At 42.7% G+C, this 21,806-nt stretch overlaps 1 protein-coding gene across 7 annotated transcripts; it reads right to left on the bottom strand.

Moving 5' to 3' along the window:
- Window positions 1-627: 627 nt before the first annotated feature.
- Window positions 628-20,767, bottom strand: LOC133416097 (lysine-specific demethylase 6B-like). 7 transcript variants are annotated; one of them, XM_061702746.1, is made up of 22 exons: window positions 20,636-20,767; window positions 18,886-19,002; window positions 15,543-15,579; window positions 14,967-15,090; window positions 14,019-14,081; window positions 13,291-13,510; window positions 12,932-13,177; window positions 12,177-12,326; window positions 11,831-12,109; window positions 9,183-11,401; window positions 8,974-9,100; window positions 8,404-8,509; window positions 7,827-8,032; window positions 7,207-7,358; window positions 7,048-7,116; window positions 6,820-6,968; window positions 5,875-5,989; window positions 5,604-5,791; window positions 5,313-5,454; window positions 4,723-4,849; window positions 4,458-4,628; window positions 628-3,307 (listed from the first exon to the last, which is right to left on the bottom strand). In XM_061702746.1, the coding sequence occupies exons 4-22, from the start codon at window positions 15,083-15,085 to the stop codon at window positions 3,284-3,286; spliced, it is 4,872 nt and encodes a 1,623-aa protein (XP_061558730.1). In that variant the 5' UTR covers window positions 15,086-15,090; window positions 15,543-15,579; window positions 18,886-19,002; window positions 20,636-20,767; the 3' UTR covers window positions 628-3,283. The 7 variants fall into 7 exon arrangements, 6 of the variants coding, with proteins under 6 accessions (XP_061558730.1, XP_061558729.1, XP_061558734.1 ...); XM_061702745.1 differs by lacking the exon at window positions 18,886-19,002; XM_061702750.1 differs by lacking the exons at window positions 11,831-12,109; window positions 12,177-12,326; window positions 18,886-19,002 and having other exon boundaries at window positions 9,183-9,319.
- Between the last annotated feature and the right edge of the window lie 1,039 nt (window positions 20,768-21,806).

The following is a 21,806-nucleotide window of genomic DNA, read 5'->3' as shown; positions in this document are numbered from 1 at the left end:
GGATGCTATAGCTGGTTTTGCAATTAACAACGACTGTGAGTTGTTTGTGTGTGCGTGTGCCCCTGTCAAGGCTCTGCTAGGTTGAGGCTTGTTAGAGGAAAACCATTTTTCCTGTCCTTGGAACCAGGATATCCCTTGCTGCATCCGCAGGCCTCATCCAGATGTGCGGCGTTTGCCATTTTGTTTTCTTCAAGCCCCAGCCAGGATGGACGTAAATGTTAAGAATAGAAAAAAGTTAAGTTAACAATAGATGACTGATCGGCACCGAGTGTACGTGTGTGGTGACTGTGTATGATCTCATACTGGGCGAAACGGCATACGTTTATCAATTACTTGTGTGGGGTGACTATTATCCTGCACTGGAAAAATGCATTATTATTATTATTATTCGATTTAGGTTAGCCATCACTTCTCGGCAAAGGAGAAGTGATGGCTAACCTAAATTTAAACAGATTTGTCAACCAAAACTGAGAGAAAGGGGCCTATAAGTGTGCATACAATAAATACATCTTTGAGTTCAGCTCTTGAAAAATGGGAGCAAAAACAAGTGTTGTTCATATTTTTGTTCAGTATATCGTACTGTATTGCTCCACATTCCTGAGAAAGAAAATATAACTCATTTTGGAATAATTTATCAAAACATTTTATTTTCTTGAACAATACAATATGTCACAGAAATATCACAGAGGGATTTAAGACAGGTCCGGCTCAGGTTTTCTTCTACATATTCTATTTGAAACTGTAAGTGCAGCAGAAATCAAACATTATAAGAGAGAGAAAACAAAACAAAAACATTACATCTGTCATATAACAACCCAGAATGAGGACAAGACACACACACACAAAACAAAAAACAAAACCTTGGCCTTTAAAAGTCACATCCCTAAGTCTCTGCACAATGTGTCAAGGGTTACAACTACAGCTACTAATGCTTATAAAGTCACCAATATAGCCACATAAGAAGTTCACACAATTGAAAAGGTAAAAAAAACAAAACAAAAATTAGTATTTGAGTTAAATACAGTACAAAGATTTGATTTTAGTTACAGTAAACTGTGTTGAAATGTTTCTAAGCACCAGCAGGTTGGCTTGAGTTGTATCACTGCTTCCCATCATCGTGTTGTGACATGAAGGGGGCACAGAAGCAAAGGGGGGTCTAGCACCAAGGGGATTACACTGACCCCTCATTGCACTTCCCCCATCCACAACAACACCATACTACAGCTTCAAAATACCTTGTAGCCCCATGAATGAGTACCATTCCATATACAATAAATATTTCAGAAAAGCATGTGGCATGTACAGTATAAATAACGTCACAATGTACAATTTTCTCTGCAATCACCCTAAAACAAACCTGTCAACAAAAGAGGTATAAAAGTGGGAAGAAATTCCCAGTGCAGTAATAAAAGTAGAGTGAATTAGGATAGTTCAGTATTATCCCCCCCCCCCCACCCCCACCCAACAACAACAACAACAAAAAAACAAGCGACTGAGGATGACAAATGTGACCATTTACAAATTAGATTCCAAAGAGAACTATAGAAGTCAAGTAAACTAGAAAACAGATATATTATGTACATGATATGGTGTGCAGAGAGGAATAATAGCAGGGGACAAATCATTTCAATTTTAATGTTACACAATAGGCCTTTCCCCAAATTCTTACACGGATTTATACAACCTTTAATAATTAAAATAAGTGGTTTACTTTAGAACACAAACGTTTGATTACATTTTGTAGTCCTTTCAAATGAGCCCAAAATATTAAAACTAATAAAACAGTGGCGAAAAGTTGCAAGATGACCTTTGACAAGAGCTGCCAAACTCTGGGATGTTCCGAGTTTGAGACTTTCCATTAACAGCAAAATCTGTTGAAATTTGCTCAACGTTGACGTCACTGAGAACGTAAAACACGTTGAGTTGGGTTCCGTTTTAAAATTGTGACCAGGTTAAACGGTCCGAGATACAGTACATCAAAAAGGATACAAAACTTCGAGTATTGACTGAAAATTGTCAACTGCAGAGTAGAAAAGTTGCTTTCCGGGGAACACAATGACAAAGAATTTATGATGAGAGAATGTACTCTTAAACATGTTTACCTTAATGTTCATTACATATCCAGTGGCATTTATAATTAGTGGATATGTACGCAAGAGAAGCACAAGTTCTGTACTCTCTTGGATGGCCTTTTTGTTATGTTCACGCCACGGAAAAAAACATAATTGGTGATTCCCCCTGTATTTCATCTATGCACTCCACTTTTTATCCCATAAAGTCATTCACAATGTACAGTTATTTATGTTCATGTCAAATAATAATAATAATAAAAAAAAAAAAACAAGAACCAAGCAACACAAAGAGGTATAAAATTGGGATTCTGTTCCCGTACCAAACAAATAAAATAGAAAATCCGCACCACATTTGCTTTCAGGTATATCATTAGACTATATCGACTATTTGATCCCCAAATAAGAACACAGCCATATTAGTTCTCTAACAAACCCGTATTTTAGAGAAATCTTTTTTTTTTTTTTTCTCTCTTTTTTTTCCCAAGGTAAATCAAAGCATATTCGCATAGTTTTACACTCTAATTACAACTCCGCATAAATCAGTTCACAAGGCCAATGTGGTGTACTTCCAGGCTGGTGGAACTTTTTGAACTGATCTAACAATAATAAACAAGATTGGAATATAGCACCTCAGAAAGTTTACAGGCATGAGTAACATGTCAAAGTTTACCTGAAGATCAACACAAAACTGGGATCAATATCAATATGACGCAAATGTGACAATCAGCTACTGCGTGAAGCGGTTTCCCCTGCTGGTACAATAGAATCACAGCAAATTCATGGACATATAGAATAACTAGATTGGTGTAAAAAAAAACGGAATTTGCATAAAAGTACCTGAATTGATACATAAAATTGGCTACTTGACGCTTTTGAATCACAGCAGAGTCCGTTGAATGTATATAACCTGATTTTCAGTGCTAGCAGTGCTCACCTTTTTTTTCTTTTTTCTTTTTTTTTCCCATCCATGACAATTACCATTCTAGTCATTCTATTTCAATGCACAAGTCCAATCAGCAGCTGGTATGGGGAAGACAGTGAGCTGTACTTGGATTGGCTGTACCTCTGTACCTTATTGTGTGATGTAAACAACAGCGTAAACGTTGAATGGCTGATTCACAACGTGCTTGCAGGAACAGATTGCCTTGAAAGGCAACATTTGTGCTGCCATTAGTTTTGGTTATGGCTGAAAGACGCAAACGCCGACATCCTCATTTTGATAAGGGTGATGGAGCCTGAAGGGAAAGAGGAGAGAAGAGGAGGGAAGAAGAAAAAAAAAAGCTTAGTTTCAGCAGTACAACATATTACACCAATGTCAAATCACTTCACATTCAAACCATCACAGTGAACAAGGGTTTCGGTTTGTTGCACAAAGGGCCCACGGTGACAGGCCTAATAATAGAAAATAATAATAATGTAATCAAGTAAGAAAACGTAAGAAGACAAAATAAAGTAAGGATGATATTGAAATCAGACAAGTTTGATGCAGTGCAGGTGAGGGTCAATGCATCATAAATGTAGAAAGAAACATATTTGATACAGCTCTTTTTGCTATGGATTGGTCCCGTACATATATATGCAAGCATGTTGTGGGGAAGCACAAGAAGTCAAAATAGGAACATTAAGCAAACAGCCTGTCCGATCTTAATTTGACGTGACAACAATGTACGTTGATAGAAGAAACTAAACGATGAAAAAAAAAGAATTAAAAAAAAAAAGGGGATTGCGTGAAGTTGAAATAAAGGCTTGTGAGATGTAAAATGAATTAAGTATGTCAGAGTCTGGCTACTACAGCAGCAATGTAAGCAAAATTTGTCAGAGCATGCGCCATCGACCCCTTACCTACGCAAATAGGGTAGTTCAGTCATTACAGTAGTAGATAAGAGTATTTGTAAGAAAAATACTTTTAGGTCATGAATATGAGGAAATCAGATTTACAAAAAAAACAGCAGGTATGGCGGTAACTGGGAGTGCCTTCTCGTTGCGCCGCTGAGCATACTCATTCATTTTGCGCTGTTCGTAACCTCGTATGTCGGTACAATAAGCCGAAGACCCCCTGTATGTGAGCCGTAGAGAGTTGCTTTGAAATTAGAAAATGCACTCTTAAACATGCCAACCTCACTCTTAAGTCTCACATCCAGATCAAAAATAACAAGATGGCAAAATGTGCAGCGCAGCTACTTTTCCTTCATAAAACAGTCCCCCCTGCTGGTACGATGGACTCACAGCAATTTCATGCTCACAGACTAACTACATCCGTGTTATGTGACGGGGAACCATATTAGAAAAGATGGCAATACGAAGCAGTATTAACCTTCATGACCCTAATGAGAACAAGCGGTACAGAAAATGGGTGCCTGGAAGACGAATGGAGATGAGACTGACCAGTGTGAAGCTGTCATAAGTTTTCATCAACTCCTCTGTTCGATACTGTTCCAGCACCACCACTCCTGTCAACGACGCGCTCTTGGCTCGGGCGCAGTCCTCACAGTGCACCACGTATGTCTTCTTAGTGCTGTGTTCACTGGTCACGAACAGCATGTTGAACACCTCCACCTACACAAACATGAAACGGCAGATTACACACACACACACACACACAACTACACAGCGAACAATGTTCAGAAAAACGACGAGTTGGGAAGCTCACGTCACACTCATTGCAGTAGTAAGCCGGCTCCTCTTTCAAACGACTCTGATAGCAGATTTTCTTTCCAGAAGCCGTCAGTTGTTCCCTCAAAATCTGGATATGCTTGATGGACTGCAGCAGGCAGTGTCTGGCAGGGAGGAGGAGCAGAGAGTGGACCGTTCAAGCTACATTTCCACCGTGCGGTATACTTCGGTGTAGCTCATCTCGGTACGGTTTGGAACGGCTAACTCCAGTGTGGCATCTAAGTAAAAAGTCTCTAAGTAAATCCATTAGGAAATTTAACAGCGAGCAACATGCTAATAACCAAAGTACAATAAGTATACACATTTTTTTGGGAGAAAATAAAAGTTGTGTTTTTTCCCCATTAAATTCATGTAGTACCGTCATTCATCAAAATTATTAATTAAATATTCATCAGTCAACAGACTCCAGTGTGTCTAGCTATACCGTAAGTCTACCACTGCGGCTTGTAGCTCTCAGGTAGAGTGGCAAAATCATACAGTACAAATCAATTGGTTAAAAAAAAAAAAAGTGACAGTCTTGCAGGAGAATAATAATAACGAAAAGATTAGCAACAACAAGCATCTTACTTAATCATCTTGAAGGTGTCGTGGTCCGTGATTTTGATGGTGCGAGCCACATTCCAGGAAACGTGGATCATGGGAACTATTGACTTAACCTTCTTCAGCTCATTCCACTCGTATCGCTCCAGGGCGAGTTGATACTGGTACGCTAACCGACAGAACAAAGAACGCAACAAACACGACAGTGTCACGCTAAGAGAAAAGGAAAAGGAACAATCATTTGGAAATCCGTACAAACAGATGACTATCAAGCAGCTTTGGTGGGATTTGCAGTCAGGGTGGATTGAAATTACTCACAGTTTAAAGGTCCCACATTCCAGGCGATGTTGTTGCACCAGCCCACTGCTTGGACCCAGTGCACCGTCCCGGCATTGATCCACACCAAGTCGCCCGGCCTCTGAATGAAACGGTACACAGGGATGTTGGAGCTGTAGAGGTCTTCCAGAACTGGCCACCAGGACCCTGTGAGGTAGTCTACTCCATGCCTGAGGCAGAAGAAGAATTTAGAAAAACTCTTACGTTGGAACGGGCTTTTCTCCTGTTGTTAAAACCAAGCCCCCTCACTCACTTCTCGCAGAATGTGTTGATAGCCTGCCAGTAGTGCTCATGGACAGCAAACCACTCACAGTCACCCGGTCCAATATTTATGTTGACCGAGCAGAAGTTGTTGTTCTCTTGGTGACCTGAGGACAAAACAATGCATTAGAAACTTGTGATCAAATTGCTCAAAGTAGCATTAAAACGAAGAAAGTTTAATTCTTTCAACTGGATGTGCATGCTGAGGGATCCTTTTGTCGAGTTAAAATGTCAAACAAGGAATCAATTAGGGGGACTTTCATGCAGCCTCCATTTTAGCAATCCCAACAAATGACAAATCTGTGCCAGCAAGGGGCTTTGGGTGGGTGGCAGTGTAGAAATCGTAATAATATTGTGTCTTATTGCAAGGTGCCGTTGAAAGCACAAAAGGACACTGTGCAATCAAAACGAGTGTAAATGCTTGAGTCTCTCAGCATTCACGTAATCATTTTCTCCCCCCCCCCCCGAGAGGTCTTCTCCTACAGATGCGAAGCGTAATTTACTCAACCATGTGAAATCTAACGTGCATTTTTTTGGCAACAAAGAAACTGGGAATGTAAAAATTGCATGCAAGTGAATATACACACTAAACACTGTGTTTTTGTCATACAATAAACAATGGCAAAACATTGTGTGGTGAGAACTGTTCGGGTTTGTATTTTGGACACAGGACTCTAAACAGTAATGTCAGTGTGACAACGCACCTTATTTGTTGACTTCCAGTCTTATTACAGTTCTAATTCAGATTCTCAAAATTCTATTGCATTCAGATTCCACTACATACTTGCCAATTAACCGAGAGATGCCGTCTTTTTTTTTTTTTAAGCGAACTAATAAAAGAAGAGAAAGTGAAATCATAAATGGCTTCTGATGGTGGGCCCAGACATTGCACAGAACAGAATAAAGGAAACAAATCGCCTATCAAAGCCACACTGACCTGGTGTCCGGCTGCCCGGAACTTTCATGTACAGCTGGACGGTGTTCATGCCCAGGATTGTGTGACCGACATGACTGAGCATGTTGTTGATCGACTCCACTCGCATGAACGCCGGCAGCTTGAGCAGCTCCTGCAGCTGAGGCTTCCAACTTGGAGAAATACGGCCGATCTTGTGAAACAAACTCCATGTTGAAGTTATTTGAATGCCCAAAATTTCCAAAAACTCACCGTTTCGGATCTGAGAGATCTATGTTGGTCCCGAATTTGATTATCTTTCCAACAGACTTCAGTTCTGAGCTGGCAAGGAACCGTTAAGTCCGAGTTTAATATCACAAAACTCCAAATGTAATTTCTTGATAAAATGCAGCTGATGTCTTTTGTGCTAACCTGGGTGTGTTGGCGGTGGCGTTTTTGCCCGAGGGGAGCGCAGAAGTGGCTTTCGTGTCAGTCGACGGTGGGCTGCTTTTACCGCTGGCTGATGTCGAAGAGTCATCTTGCTCTTCTTCTTCTTCTTCTTCGTTCTCACTCTCCTTCTCCTCCTATAAAGCATCTACATGAGCTGAGCTGGCAGGTTGGCCAACGGAAAAGAAAATCTGTCCATCATTACATTCCACTCGACTTGTTAACCGCAGGGTGGAAGGCATATATTACTATTTTCATATTTCATTTTTTTTTATTATTATTATTTTTTTTTTAAATCGCTGATAATGACTATAAGACCAGCTCTTGCAGTTTCCCCCAAAAGATACATTGATTGACCATAACATTAGTTGACACCTGCACAATCTAATAAGCTTAATTCTTACGGAATGAACTTCTGCTGTTCAATTACTCTTTGATGACAGAGCAAGAATACTTCAGATTTCCCTCAAGATCTTATTCAAGACCCCATAATGCTTTAGACTAAATGCTGAGTTTGCATTAACTTCCACACAAAAAAACAACAACACACAAGAATACCAAAACTAAACATGGCGTGTTTAATGAGCACATGAGCAAATGTCTACCTGCAGGCTCTCCTGGAAGCTGGAGGCCTGGTACTGAGCGTATTTGGCAATGGTGGTATGCGAGCGGCTGCTCTCGCAGGGCCACGTCTGAGTCGAGCCGCGGGAATCCCAGTTTTCATCGGCAGGCTGCTGGACCTGCGTCCTCACCTCCACCGCATGCTCTGCATTGGCCTCCACCAGAGATTTGGTGGAAAACAAGCCAAGGTCTCACATAGAAAAACAAAGAGCAACACATTTGTCCAAAGATTCTCCATCTGATTTGGCTTGAGATGAGGCCAGTGAAAACCTGCTGCTACCCGGTGTTCACTTGTAGGAGCGTGACATTTTCAGACATGACACGCCAAAAAGAAGAATATACAGTAAATTACTACATATGTACAAGTGAATACTGCTTTAAAAATGTGGATCTTTACATTTACATAATGCTGAAAGGTCTTCAACACACACTTCTACTCTGGTTAAGATAAAATAAAATGGTCACTGAGCCTGGCACTGGCCTGCTGGCCACTGATAACAAAGAATAAAGAGCCGATTATTGTCTAAGTAGCCTCAGCATTTGTGTGGTGCACAAACTCACTGAGGCGGAGAGAACCAGCAAGGCCTCTGATGACGGTCACCGCATTTTTGGGATCGGTGCAGAACTGAAGCAGGACTGGCGAGAAGGCATCTCTCCTGCTCTCCAACTGCAAACAACAAAGATGCCGAACGAAATGTGCTGTATTTAGCGGTTCTAATGCCAGCGTCGTGACGTCAAGTTCACTCATGCCCCACAACACTGATGAATACTGCACAATCGATCCAACACAAGATCTGAATCCCAAATTCTGCTTTTGCCAGGATAATAATCCTCTGACACTGTTGGAGAGTTTTATTATGTTTGTTAGTGCAGTAGAATGGCACTGCATTACTTTGACAGATGTTTCAAATATTTTGTGACTTACTTAACTTATGAAGTCAACCAAATGATTCAGTTTTTAGTCTTTTTAATCATTCAAATGCACTCGTTTTACACCACTGCTAACTACAATCGAAATCAGTAACACACATATGACCTCCGTGACAGCTTCAGTCGAATCTGAACGCTATTATTAAGCGCCAACGTTTAGTAAGACATGGGGTCATTTGTTTTTTTGTGTTGTTTACTCACATAGATGCTTGGTGTGGGAGGGTTGAGCTTTTCTCGGGGAATCGGAATCTGGATGGAAATGTTGGGTTTCACAGAGAGCGAAGGAAGCAGGTATGACTCCATGAATTTTTCCTTAACCTTTGCCCCCCTGTGTTAGAAGCAGAAAACAAAGAGTGTGTTACAATATTTCTTAAGATCAAATCAACAACAATTGTCCTAGGGATACTTACTTGCAAGCGCTCACCACTTCAGCGGCTGTGTTTTGGATACTGAGCTGACAAAGTGGGACTTTTTGCTCTTCTACTTCCGCCATGTTGAACGCGTGCGTGCCATCAATCTTCATCTTCACCAGGAGGACCTTCAGCTCCTTGGTGAAGCCCATGGACAACATTTTGAGCTTGAGTGGGTCAACAGAAGCTGATGTACAAGGAGCTTTACTCGCTGGTGTAGCGGTGCATAATTTGGATGCACTGATAGTTGATAATGCGCTTGAGGTTTTATTATCAGAGGTTCCGGCTCCTGATGAAACAGCAGTTTCAAGCACACTGACATCATCATCTTTATTCTTTGTTATGATGTTTGCTTCGGCTTTTTCACGTTGCACGCTCTCTTTCCGCATAGCTCTGCTGGGGGGGGGTTTGTGATTGTTACGTCTGTGTTTATATTTGGGGCTAAGAGTGCTTTTCTCTTTCTTTATCTTAATTTTGAGGCGGGCTTGGTGAGCTCTGGCCTCACTCTTTAGCCTCTCGTCCTTGCTCGAGACAAGGAGGTGGCTCAAAGAGGCGGTGTGGGTGGTGGTCAGTCTCAGCTCGGCACTGAGTGAGTGGTCCAAAAGCGAGACCTCTTTTTCGTTTCGCATGTCTTCATCCTTATCTTGTCCGTCTTTAATATCGACATCAGCTTCCTCTATTTTGCGTGTGGAGGTGTCTGTGATAGGCTCCCACTGAGCTGTCTCACCGCATTGTTCTAAATGGGAAGCAGGCTGATTATTAGTTTCTGAGGATGATGCAGGATGTGACTTGTGGCCACAATCTTGCCGCTGCTGACAGTTAATATCTGGTCCCAGAGCAAGGGAGGAAGCAAACTTAACCCCATTAGCGGTCAAAGCAGGAGACCCCCCGAATGGACCCCCTCGACATGTGGCCCTCTGACCACTGAGCAAAGTGGCCAAGCTCTTGAAAACATCATCCAGACCTGCTTTATGGTGAAGCTCAGGATGTAGAGAGCCGGACCTTTCTGGAATTACTTTCTTCTTCTCATCTTCAAGAACATGTTTAGTTGCACTTGATGGATCAGAGGGTTCCGAAACATCTGCCAGTTTACTTTCAACAGACTCCTTGAGCACATTATCCATACTGTCGCTTTCTAAGGGCAGAGGAGAAAAACAGTGAGTGGGGCTGGGCTGGAGGACGGGTCTGCTTATCATTCCCTTTTCCAGCTCGTCTTCATCCTCTCCCACATCCGATACCGGTGAGCCCTGCCAGCTGAGTACAGGAGGAGTGTTGGCAAGGTTGTCGCCCACGTCGCTGTTTCCCATCACACCCACAGGCTGGAGATCCGGGGCATGGAGAGGCCCTCCTTGCTCCTTGCCGTGGCCTGGCTGCTGAACACGCACAGAACATGCTGCACTGAGAGGTTCTAAGGCTTCATACAAAAGGGAAGGCAGGGTATCTTTAGGTTTTGCTTTTGGTCCTTGTTCTGACCGAGAAGTGAATGCGGGGAGGTCCTTCCTGGTTGGGCTTTTTGTTGTGGGGACTAAGTGTCTTTGCTTTTTTGGGCGCAATGGCTGTGGAGAAGTACCCTTGGGAGGGAAAGATCGACCAATGGAAAGATGCTCTTCTACTGCAGAGTTGGCAATCGGAAGGGAGCAATGAGATTCCTTCTCTCTCTTTTGAGCTTTCAGGGTTCTTTTCATTTCTTTCCTTGCCGCCTTATCCCTTTTCTTTTTTTTCTCAACTAATTTTTGTTCCTTTTTCTTCCGTTTTTTTCTGTCTTCAGCGTTTTTGTTTGCCTTTTCTACATTGTCGCTTCTTTCCCTTTTCACCAGCTTATCTTTTTTTATGCATCCGGCTGTTCTTCGAGTTTGCGACTCCTTTGCTGGCCTGTTTATCCTGGAGCTGCCGTGGGGAGACAAGTAGAGAAGCTGTGAGGTCTTCTTGTATTGGACATCTGAAAAGTTGGATTTTGGACCGGCTGGGGATGTACGAGATGGGGTCGAGGTTGCGCAGAACCTTTCTTTGCGAGTGGGGCTTCCCTGGACTTTTGGTTGCCTACTGAGGCCAGGGCTACATTGTTGACTGCTGTTGGCTGCTTTGTGTAACGAAGGACTAACACGTGGACTGTGAGCAGAATCTTTCAAATGAAGGGAGGAATAGTTGGAAGAATCTTCTGCAGAAGACCAGAGGGTGGCTGGATCTTTTGAAATGCCTCTTGCGTTACGCCGAATTTCCTGTAGAGTAAATATATCGATTAGGAGTTTAATACGGATGCATGATTAAATGGACTTAAGTATTTGGAAATTCGGTCTTTACATCTATGAGTGAAAATTGAAACTATAGAACTGGTTTCCCCTTTGCAGCTGTAACAACTTCCATTCATATGGGAACACTTTCTGAAAGATTGGATTTGTGGGATTTTGTTGTCCATTCATCAAGATTTTTAAGGTCAGAGGTTACTCATTGGATTTGAAGGTCTGGTTTGAAATCTCTGTTCTCGTTGATACCAAATGTGGTTGGAGGTGAGGTAAGAAAAAATAAATTGACACCCAAAAACTGTGTTAACAAGCCCAAGCAAATGCACACTGGATGGTAAACTGCCAGTGGGTAGTACCAATAAGCATTTACCAATATTCTTACAATTCAAATAAAGAGTTTCGTACTGTGCTTTGCTTGTGGAGATGATTCCTTGAGTCCTCCCCCCCTTCCTCAGGGCGGCGCGTCAGGGGTTTGTGCTGTTCAGCTCTGGGGTGGTGAGTGTGCCGCTGATGGTGGTAATGAGGATTCTGGTGGCTGTAAGGCACACGGGTGTGTTCTGCTGGTGAAGACATTTTGCGATAACCGTTTCCATTATGTGAAGCCCTGCTGCTGCAACCCTGGTTTTGGACTGTTGGGTCACTGTTGCAAAAGCTATGTCCTCCAGCACGTGATTTCGAGGTCTCCTATATAAATAATACATGGAATCAGAAATGAACTACAATTTATTTTTAATAGAGTCAGCGAGTATACCTGTTGCTGTGTTGTTGAGGTCCTGTGGTCGGAGGGGTGGCTAGGACCTGTCCTGTCATGAGGAGGCTTCCAGTCATCTTGGTTGCAACGGTGGTGGCGTGGTGGGAGCGAGGGATGGGCAACTACATGCCTTGATCCAGGATGAGATGACTAAACAGGAGGAACATGCAATCCTTCAGGCAACCTTGCCAGAAACAGGAGGACAGTAAGAGTCCATGTCTATCCCCAAAGATATGATCTAACCGGGGTCTCCAACAAGCAGGGGCCATAGATCATTTTGGTAGCGAAAGAGAGAAAAATGCCATTTCAATTACACACAGCACATGCGCTAATTACTTCTTGTGATTTCTCAGTAGAAGGAAAGTAAGCTCTGTGACTTGCAACAATAGAATACCACGTTTAAGAGACTTTAAGAGGGCTGAAGGGCACAGGTACAGTCTGGTCTTAAGAGGTGAAAGTCAATTCTCATAAAAGTGTACAGAACAAAAATCTTTGGAGCCTAAAAGAAAGGTACACAATGAAATAAAAGTATTTTTTTTTTCTCTGACATTCCAGTACAGTGCTTGGTAAACGACCAGTGGGTGGTACTATAGCATATTGTTTCTACTTCGGATAAGGCCAAATCCAAGCTTTAACATAATTGCTTCTCACTCAACAATTATCACTTGCACATCATGAGCCATTTGGGATTGTCGCTCAAGGGCAAAGACTGGGGGAGCTCACCACCAAGCTAGTGATTAGTAAATACCCTATACCTGATCAGGACCAGAGTCCCGACTCCTCTTGGCTGGACACTCGTCCCTTGTTGATGAAGGGTGTTGTGGGGGTGGACTATGCTGGTGCATCTGCGCTTGGCGCTGGTGAGAGGCTGGTCGTTTCCAAGGCCCTGCTCTGTCATTGATCATTCGACAAGGGAAGGTTCTGCGGAAGTCTGAAGGAGCCCATCTCTCTGGGGGGGGCTGCGGCTCTCTGTTGTTACGGTGCAGCCGAGGACTCCCATGCTAGAGCCAAGACGACAAACATCACAGTCTTTCATCAAAATTTTAAGTGAACTAACAACAGTTACTTCTTTGAAAAGATACTTTCATTCACAAGCCCCTTCTAAAGGCCTCACCAAAGAGTTGCTGACATTGCTGTCCCAGTTTATGTAGCGTTGTCCTGGTCTTGTTAGATAACCATTGTTGGTGCCAGCTCGGTTGTGGAATGAGCGCACAGAGTTGTGATGCCAGTTCTGGGCCTCAAATGGCTGTTCTTTACCATCCCAAACATGTAGAGCCTGCCTGTGCCCCTTAGAGGAACCCTTGTCTGGGGCATAGTGGACTGCTCGTTCCCCCCTTGGCAAACAGGCAACAAAACTTATCAACAAACATCATGGTGCAGGATGAATTTAAGGTAATTATCGCAACAACAACAACACGCATGGCTGAAAGGGGCCTTTAAATAATCCAAAATTCCCCTATTACACATTAGAATACACACTCACCATACACTTCATTTGTTACGAGTGCAGAACTTGAGAAGAAATTTGATAAAAATGCTTCTGGAGAGTTTTTAATACTTGATCATCTTCTGTAGCTCAACCAGGTAACCCAAATAATCAAGTTGAATAGCTTTTATGCTTTTTAATTAATTAAAAAAAAAATCTTGTTTTAAACAATGTTTGCATTAGATTTTACATGCCTACTTTGGGCAAAAAAAAAAAAAAAAAGACTTCAATGATTTAGACTTTGATTATGAGGTGACTGTCCAAATCCGCCAATGTGTACAGTCATCATTTCATATGGAAACATCCAATGGAAGATGCAAGGTGAGTGTTTAACTCACTGTACTTTTATTCTTCACCTGTTATATGGAGGACTTGACAGGGAAATGGGATGATCGGATGGAATGCGTCCTCCGTTGCATCTGTAGTGGCAACAGGCACAACTGTTAAGTCTTCAGGTGATAATGCCACTTGTTGTTTGTCCAGCGGGTTCAAACGGATGACATAAAAATAACGATTATGTCATAAAAATCCACAAGTCCCTTCCAGCTAATGTTTTATATCAGGTATAAAGACTGCTAGTCAGACATCAGCTGCTTCCATTCTCCCATGTAGAGTATACATACTCCTTATTTTAAAAGATTATTTCAAGAGTCCATCACAAAAGCAACCCCCCAATCACATCATTAATGCAATCATTGAACTTTCACAATATACAGCAAAGGTTAGCGTCTCATCTTGTACTTCCTATGCATTTGCTGGTTCTCCTGAAAATGAAGCTGTTAGTATTATTTTGTTAAGATTATAAACAGAGGGAATAAATAATGTCTGATTGCTTTACAGTAAGATACATTCAATCAGCCAAAACTGTTCAGGGCAAAATCCACCAGTTCTCTAGTGATGTACTGTTGAGTCTTCTGTCAGTGGCGAGAGGAGATGCTGTGGGTTATTTCACTCATGTTTAAGCACCACAAGCCCAGCTGCAGCAAAGTGCTTTTTCTTGAATGTGCTCATCACAGTTAATCAGCCCGTGTCGCTGCCACTCTTCAATCAACACCGAGGCTGGCGCTACACCAGCTGGGGAGGTTTTTAAGCCTCATGTTGTTGACTAGCCATTGCCTCTGGCATGGGAACAAAATTGTGTCAAAAGCATTGTTAGTGCATACAAACAGGGTTGGTAAATCTGGATGAACTCAATCATATTTTAACTCTCTGGGGATCTGCAAATGAACTATTCCTTAAAGATTGAGATTTAAATGTACGTTTAATGATTCAACGTCTGTGTGCATCATCGTGCCGTTGCTGACCTTTGTGTTGGGCTCCAAGGCCGAGTGTTTAGCGGGGCCCATTGTCCTCTGTTTGGTCCTCCATCTGGGTAGGTGTGCCATGTTTTACGGCCAGAGTACAGCTCTGCCGGGTGATACATGCAGCCTGCAACCGACATGTTGTATCTTGTTAAGATAAGATACAAAGTCATCCTGATTTGTGTGATACACGATAAAATTCAGAATGGGCATCACTGAGATGACCCACTGGCTCAAGCAAGTGTTATGTCTTTTTTTGTTCAACCTTCTATAGCAGTATTGTTAAGAAACGTTATCAATGTAAAAAGAACCCAAAGATAACAGGGAAACATGGCATTAAGGTTTATTTTGTTAACATCTTGATTTGTGAATATGTCTCTCATCCTAATCAGACAGTCAATCTTCTATTCACGTCAGTAAAATCCAGTGGCAACAGCAAGTAAATTACAACATACACTCAGATCATAGATCGCCCCTTATTTAGAACATAGTGTATGTCGTAATGTAATGAGGAGATCCCTATAAAGTAGCATTGGCACACAGAAAGCACTTTAAAAAAGCAAATACTCTGTGGATTACCAGTCTGTCTGTGTTCAGGAGGCCCTCCACTTCACACCTGAAAAGACAAGACACATGAGTCATTGCGTACCTGCTTTTTATTTTATTTTATATTTTTAATTTCCAGGGTTGCATATTTTTCTAAACTAACAAATTTGCATCCCGTCGCGGTCAGCAGTCATCCAACAATAAAACACATGGCATAAATGGTGAAGAACTTCACTTTCCAAAGAAAGAACGAGCAAAGCAGAAAATGTGCAACAGCTGTTGTGTTTACTTGCACCCCACAAGACCAACTCAGCCGCTGAGTGAGAAGATCTCAAAGCTATCAGACTTGCTTTTATTCAAATAGTGCGCCAGTGAACTCAACAACTTGGTTTGACAAGTAATGTATTCCCTCTGCCAAGGAGGTTTTAATCAGCATTTTGTTTGTGTACCGATTCCTGTCTTCAGTTTTTGACACATCAATCTGTAATTGGCAAACCATTAAAAAAAAAAAAGAATATCTGAAAATCTTTATTTAATTTGAACCATGTTTTATGTACAACCGATCCAGATCCAGAGAGCTTTTGCAGGACTTTCGAATTTAACATGGCAAGTCCCATTAGAAATGTTTCAACTAAGATCTCAGTATATCTCAGAATGACATTTCTTTCATGCATATGTGGGAACAATTTCCCAGTTCGGATCGAGTAGAAATTCTAGAGCTCGGTGAAACTTCCTTTATCTATGAAGATCCAAAACAAAGCACCCTTTGTGATTTTGCAGGTGACATACTGCATGCTTGAATGCCTTGGTGTAAGACTTCAGTTTTGTCTTAATGTTGTTGTTTTTTCCTCTGTAATTAAATAGAACTGTTGCCAAGAATCCGTATTGTCTACCAGCATCTCTAAGTCATCCTTATTGTGCTCATTGTTCCTGGCAACTTAAAAAAAGATTGGACAGCTGTGGTTGTTTGCATACAATATATGCTTTCATACCAAGCTGCTGCGCAACAATTCCTGCAACGGTGAAGGTTTTTCCATCCACATTTGCGTATGGTGTGCTTATAGTATTGTGCAGCCATGCTTTAAAAACCTCCCTGTGTGTGCCGAATGAGGTAAGTGAGGAAGCCGCTCAAGAGTCAATTTCTACCCAGTTGCTACAGCAACTGAAAGCCAGACATCTTTTACTGCTTTGGCTGTAGGCCATGTAAAGACCATTTCATTTAGATTTATTCTTGGAGAAGAAAGAGGGCACAACAGGCATTCATAATTCAGCAATATGTTACCATGCACTTGTAATTATGACGCCACAACATTCAGTGTGTACTTTCTATACGACTGGTTGCCGCAACATGCTGAGCAAACATGCTCGCTTACAGTCACTCTAATCCTCTCTCTCATTTAAAGAACATAAGCTTCCTGTAAATGAACTGTTTATGACTTTGACCTTGCTTGAACTCGCTTGTTTGCCACCAAGTATAATTTAGTATCAGGCCAGTGTTAACATGCAAGCAAATAGTTGACTCATTAATATTAACACACAACATGTTTGTTGTCATTTTATGACTTTCATACACAGTATTTCTTCTTTGTGTTTAAAAATATCAATTTAGGAAGTGCGTTACCCTACAGTGTGGTGGCGTTTAAAAGACGTCTGGCCTTAATTCATGACAACCTTTGTTTCCTTGTTTTATGTGATGATGTATGTGTTCCCAGCTAAAAAACATCTTACAACTCTTTAAACATGAAAGGCTTTAAGGAATACGCATTACACAGATACCCTCCATCTGTTTTGGAGCCCCACTACTGCACAGTGGAATGCACACTCTTGTTACAGAGATGCAGGGGGAGTTGACCGTCAGCTCCAGTTTGACTCAACGCAACAGCTTTGTGTGCGCGACCAATATTAAACCCATCTGTGCAGGGTTAACTCCATACATCTGGAATGTAGCTCTGAGGCCCAAATGATGTCACGTGCAAAGAGGGGTTATGTTAGGAAATAAGTGTAGTATACTGAGTAGAAAAAGATATTAAAAACAGGGGAGTCAGTATGGAAGATTGCATTGCTCACAATATCAAATTTGTAAATCTGGGCAGACTATAATGCCGTTTCCAAGCTTCACCAACTATTTGGACTAGTTTGTCGTCAAAGCCGCCTTTCTTTTGTGACATCACAAAGCAAACCTGGTCATTAACTCTGTCACTCCAGCTGAACAGCCATAAAGCCAATCATGTTGCGGCTGAAACCTTTATTTGCCTAACAACTGACTATACATCACTTTGATGCGCATTATTGATGGCCTATTTAAGAACATCCTTTGAAAAGTACTGCACTTAGAATCAAAACTCAGTATTGTGTTATCTCTCTGCAGTTGTGGCTTGAGATCAGAGTTTAATTAAGTCTGTGACCACCGTAGCAACTCAAATAGTTTGCATTTCAAATCATCTTTTCCCATTTAAATGAATGGAAATGCCACTAATCTGTTCCACCTTCCCCATAAAAACAACAAAAAACAACACCCGCACAGCTGCAACCCTAGTGAAGATAAGCAGTACCGAGAATGGATGGAAGGACGTGTCAGTCCGGTAATATGCACAACCTACTTCCGCACTGGGCAAAACGGGTCTTGCTCCCGGTTCAGGCGAATGGGGCCGCAACAGCACCAAGTGTCACCACAGAGCCACCAAAGATTACGACATTCCATGTTTAGGCTTCATTTGTGTTAACATGTATGGTAATTGTATCAATAAATCATATGTATTTAACTTTTGTCCGAAGACAACAGTCACAAGAATACAAAATTTTAGCAAGTTCGGCTTCAATCAATCATGTAATCAAACCGTAGTAGTCGTAGTCATTCTACGCAAAGGGCAAAGAGTGTATGACCTGTGGTAGTAGTAGTACTGTCATACTGTCTGTCTACCTGTTGTTGCTGAAACATCCCTCCTCCATCATCCATCCATCCATTTGTGTTCAATCCGTTAATTAAAGGATTAACACGCTGCAACATGGACGCATTAAGATAGCGGGGGCTTTCTTTCCAGTTGTTTGTCCTGTTTTAAATACACAAAGTGTAGTTCGCTTTGTTTTACGTTTCGGCACCACCGCTGTATTGGTTTAATGTTGATTGTGGTGTATTCGTCAAGGCATTACATCATACTTGTAAAGTGTTTGTTGGCATACTACCCAGTTGTTACAGCAACTAAATAATGCAATCAAAATAGAAATTCCTCTCAGTAAGGGGCGGGGCAGTGCAAGATTATTGTAAAGTACAACTAAAGTAGTGTTAAACTACAAAATGCAAGAACATAAGACTACAATGCAGCCCATCTGAAATTGTTAAGCCATGTGGAAACGTCGTCACATTGAGCACGTTCACCTCCGAGTGAAAGAAGAGTCCGAAAGAGGGGATGGACTCTCAGACAGTCAGTCAGTCCAAATTCAGACCCGTCCAGTCTCAGCTGCCTTTAAATAGAAATGCCGGCCCCTCCACTATCTGGCAAAGACACACACAGCGGACAAGAGTGAGGAAATACCATTGTCAGCTGCTGGTTTATTGTGTCAAATTCAGCGTGGTGTGTTTCTTCGGCAGCAAATGCGTCCACAATGATCTGCATTGTTAGATTTGTGACCGTCTTCAACGAAAACACGAGATAAAGGCAGAAGAGTAGGACGGGGTGGTCGTCTTTGACAGGTGGATAATCATCCTCTCGTCTTTTTCCGCCACACGACTCTGCCTCATTTCCTTTACTAGAATTATAACTAGATTAAGGAAGCCTCCTTTTCTGTCGGGATAGCTGCAAACACTGCTCCTTACTCTTCCCCTTTATCTCGATTCCTCGCCCTCCCTTTTCTCCTGCACAATGTGTCCTTGTATCCCTGGCAACCAATGATAATTTAGCCTAGAGTTGCCAGTAAGGCCTAAAGTTAGAAGGGCAGAACGTTTGATTTTGACAGAGAGCTGGGTAATGATGGAGAACGACGCAGTCGGCTGAAAGATTGTCCGCTGATCTATTTTAATTGTCTTTGTTCATCCCTCCCTGATGGACCAATTCCTGCGAGCCTCTCACAAATCTGACACTGCTCGCTTGTTGCGGTGAAACACTGCATACGTGCATCTCTCGCTGACACTCAATGTGTGCAACCGTGCATGTGTGCGCACGCAGGGAGCCTAACTGTGATCCAATACCGTAAAAGGAAGGATGGGCTGCGCCAGACTTAGGACCGTCTCCAGTGACTTCCAGGCTTGCTAACACGAGAAGCAGACACGACGAGAACAGATGTAGACAAGGCGAGAAGCTGCAACAGTCGCCACTGACATGGACGAGACAGACAGCCTGCCCCAGATCTCACACACACAGATTGCGTGTTGAACACACAAAAAAACATGGCAGCCCAGAGGGAGAATGTACAGTAGGAGCCGAATAGCAATGCCATCCCTAAAAATAACCATCAGGCTTGCATCCCTGCCTCTGCTGTATCCCCTTCTATAATGGCAGCCTCTCCCGGTGTATGCTCCATAAAGCACGTCTCTCTGAGGGGTTCTGGAATGTACCAAGGCAAGGTCAAGAGCGAGAAGGAGGGGTGTCTTTAGCTAAGCGTGCTATACTGTATGTCGTGTAGCAGACAATGACACCGGTTAACGGGTTCATTACAGGACGGATGCACGTGCATGTGCATCAGAGTTGGCACGCAAGGGGGCATCAGGTGCCATGAAAGAAGGCGATAAATAGATATTGCACTCGTTTACCATGTGGATTTTTACTACTGCACTGCACTGCACTGCCCCCCCCCCTCCCCCCGCACGCGAAACATATAGACGTAACAGTTTAAGTTGAACAGTTCAACGCTGCGGTAGTTAAGCCCCAACCACCCACCATCAGCTTGACAAATTCACACCCAGCGTTCTTGAAATTCTGCACGTGTGTGTTGAATGTGCAGCACTTTGCAGCATCTCCCGGGATAACGACAGACACGCAGGAAAGACACCGATAGAGAAGGTAAACACAAATGCAACACACTTATGCGGACGCCAATAGCTCGACTACGACGCACCATGTCAACTGTGTCTACCGAGGCAGAGGCAAAACCCAACACGATGAAGTTATCGGTGTGCAGTCGACTTTTACCTCTTATTTGTCTCCCGTCTTTCGGTCCACACACACCCCTTTCTTCGCCCCTTTCACTCCTCACCACCTTTTCTCACCCGATCCTCTCCACCGTTCTCTTTTCTCCCCCCCCCCTTCTCGTCCTCTTCCTGTTTCCACTCGTCCGACACTCCGATGCTAGGGCTCACCGAGCAACCCGAAGAGGGAGGGCCAACAAGCTGCCAATCACAAGATATGACCCAATCAGAGGAGAGAATGTGTGAGCTATAGTAGTGCGGGGGAGGGGCTTGGAGGGGCCCTTTAATTTCGACGTGTGTGTGTGTGATAGCTGGACCACAGCCAGTACAGAGAAATTGATATGTCCTATGCCACATCCCCTCACATTTATGTATGCTGCGTTATATAGCTTCATTATACGACTACAGTTAGCTATCGTAGCAGACTTTTTCGTCAGAACACAAATGGACTCCAAATTAATTGCTATTTGTCAGTATCGTTCCAAAGCGGGTGAGATGGGGACACAGCACATACTAAGACTTTGGAGGGAGTGTGAAATTTAATATGAATTCACGAGTCGTTTTCGTTCTCGTGTGTTCATGTAGTATTCATGGGTCCGGCCATTTTCTCCCGGCTGCGAGTGCTTCCTGAGCCCACATGACAGAACAACCACCGGGAGGAGGGGGCAGGGGGAGGTTCTTAGCCGTCGTGGATTATGTGGAAAGCGACCACCCGTCGCCCCCATTCTCATTTCATCCACCTTGAGTCCACAGTGCTTAGTGAGGAGGGGAAAAAAAGAATGAAATGCTGAGAGAGAAGCTAACCAGCTAGCAGCTGTCTCTGAAGTGCCATAGCAACAGCCTGGATCCGCTCAATCCCGATTGGGTATTACGAGACGTCATGTGATTATTTGGACCAATCAGCAATGTTTGGTGCAGAACTAACGCGGATCGCTTCTCATGCCGAAATATGTTGCATGTTGCCCCCTGCTGGGTTGATGTGCGCCTCGGCCCTGCATGCCCGACGAAACAAAAAAAAAAAAAAACGTATACACAGGCGGCAAGGGAGTCAACATGCCACCTAATAATCCATATTTAATTGTTAAAAAATATATTGAAGATTACACTCGCGTTTTTCTTGATTTTACAAAACCAAACGCCGCTGCAATCAATGCTTCCTAAAAAAAAGTTCACTA

This window comes from Phycodurus eques, chromosome 17 (assembly GCF_024500275.1).
Source record: "Phycodurus eques isolate BA_2022a chromosome 17, UOR_Pequ_1.1, whole genome shotgun sequence".
Lineage (NCBI taxonomy): Eukaryota > Metazoa > Chordata > Actinopteri > Syngnathiformes > Syngnathidae > Phycodurus > Phycodurus eques.
This window is presented reverse-complemented; position numbering and strand designations above follow the sequence as displayed.

What these genes read in the sequence shown, in the direction of transcription:
- LOC133416097 (XM_061702746.1), bottom strand. Translation starts at nt 15,085, where the DNA reads ATGTATCACCCGGCAGAGCTGTACTCTGGCCGTAAAACATGGCACACC. An exon ending in GCAATGTCAGCAACTCTTTG is followed by an intron (nt 13,178 to 13,290) that starts GTGAGGCCTTTA and finishes TCTTGGCTCTAG; the next exon opens with CATGGGAGTCCTCGGCTGCA. An exon ending in GATCTCTCAGATCCGAAACG is followed by an intron (nt 6,969 to 7,047) that starts GTGAGTTTTTGG and finishes TATTTCTCCAAG; the next exon opens with TTGGAAGCCTCAGCTGCAGG.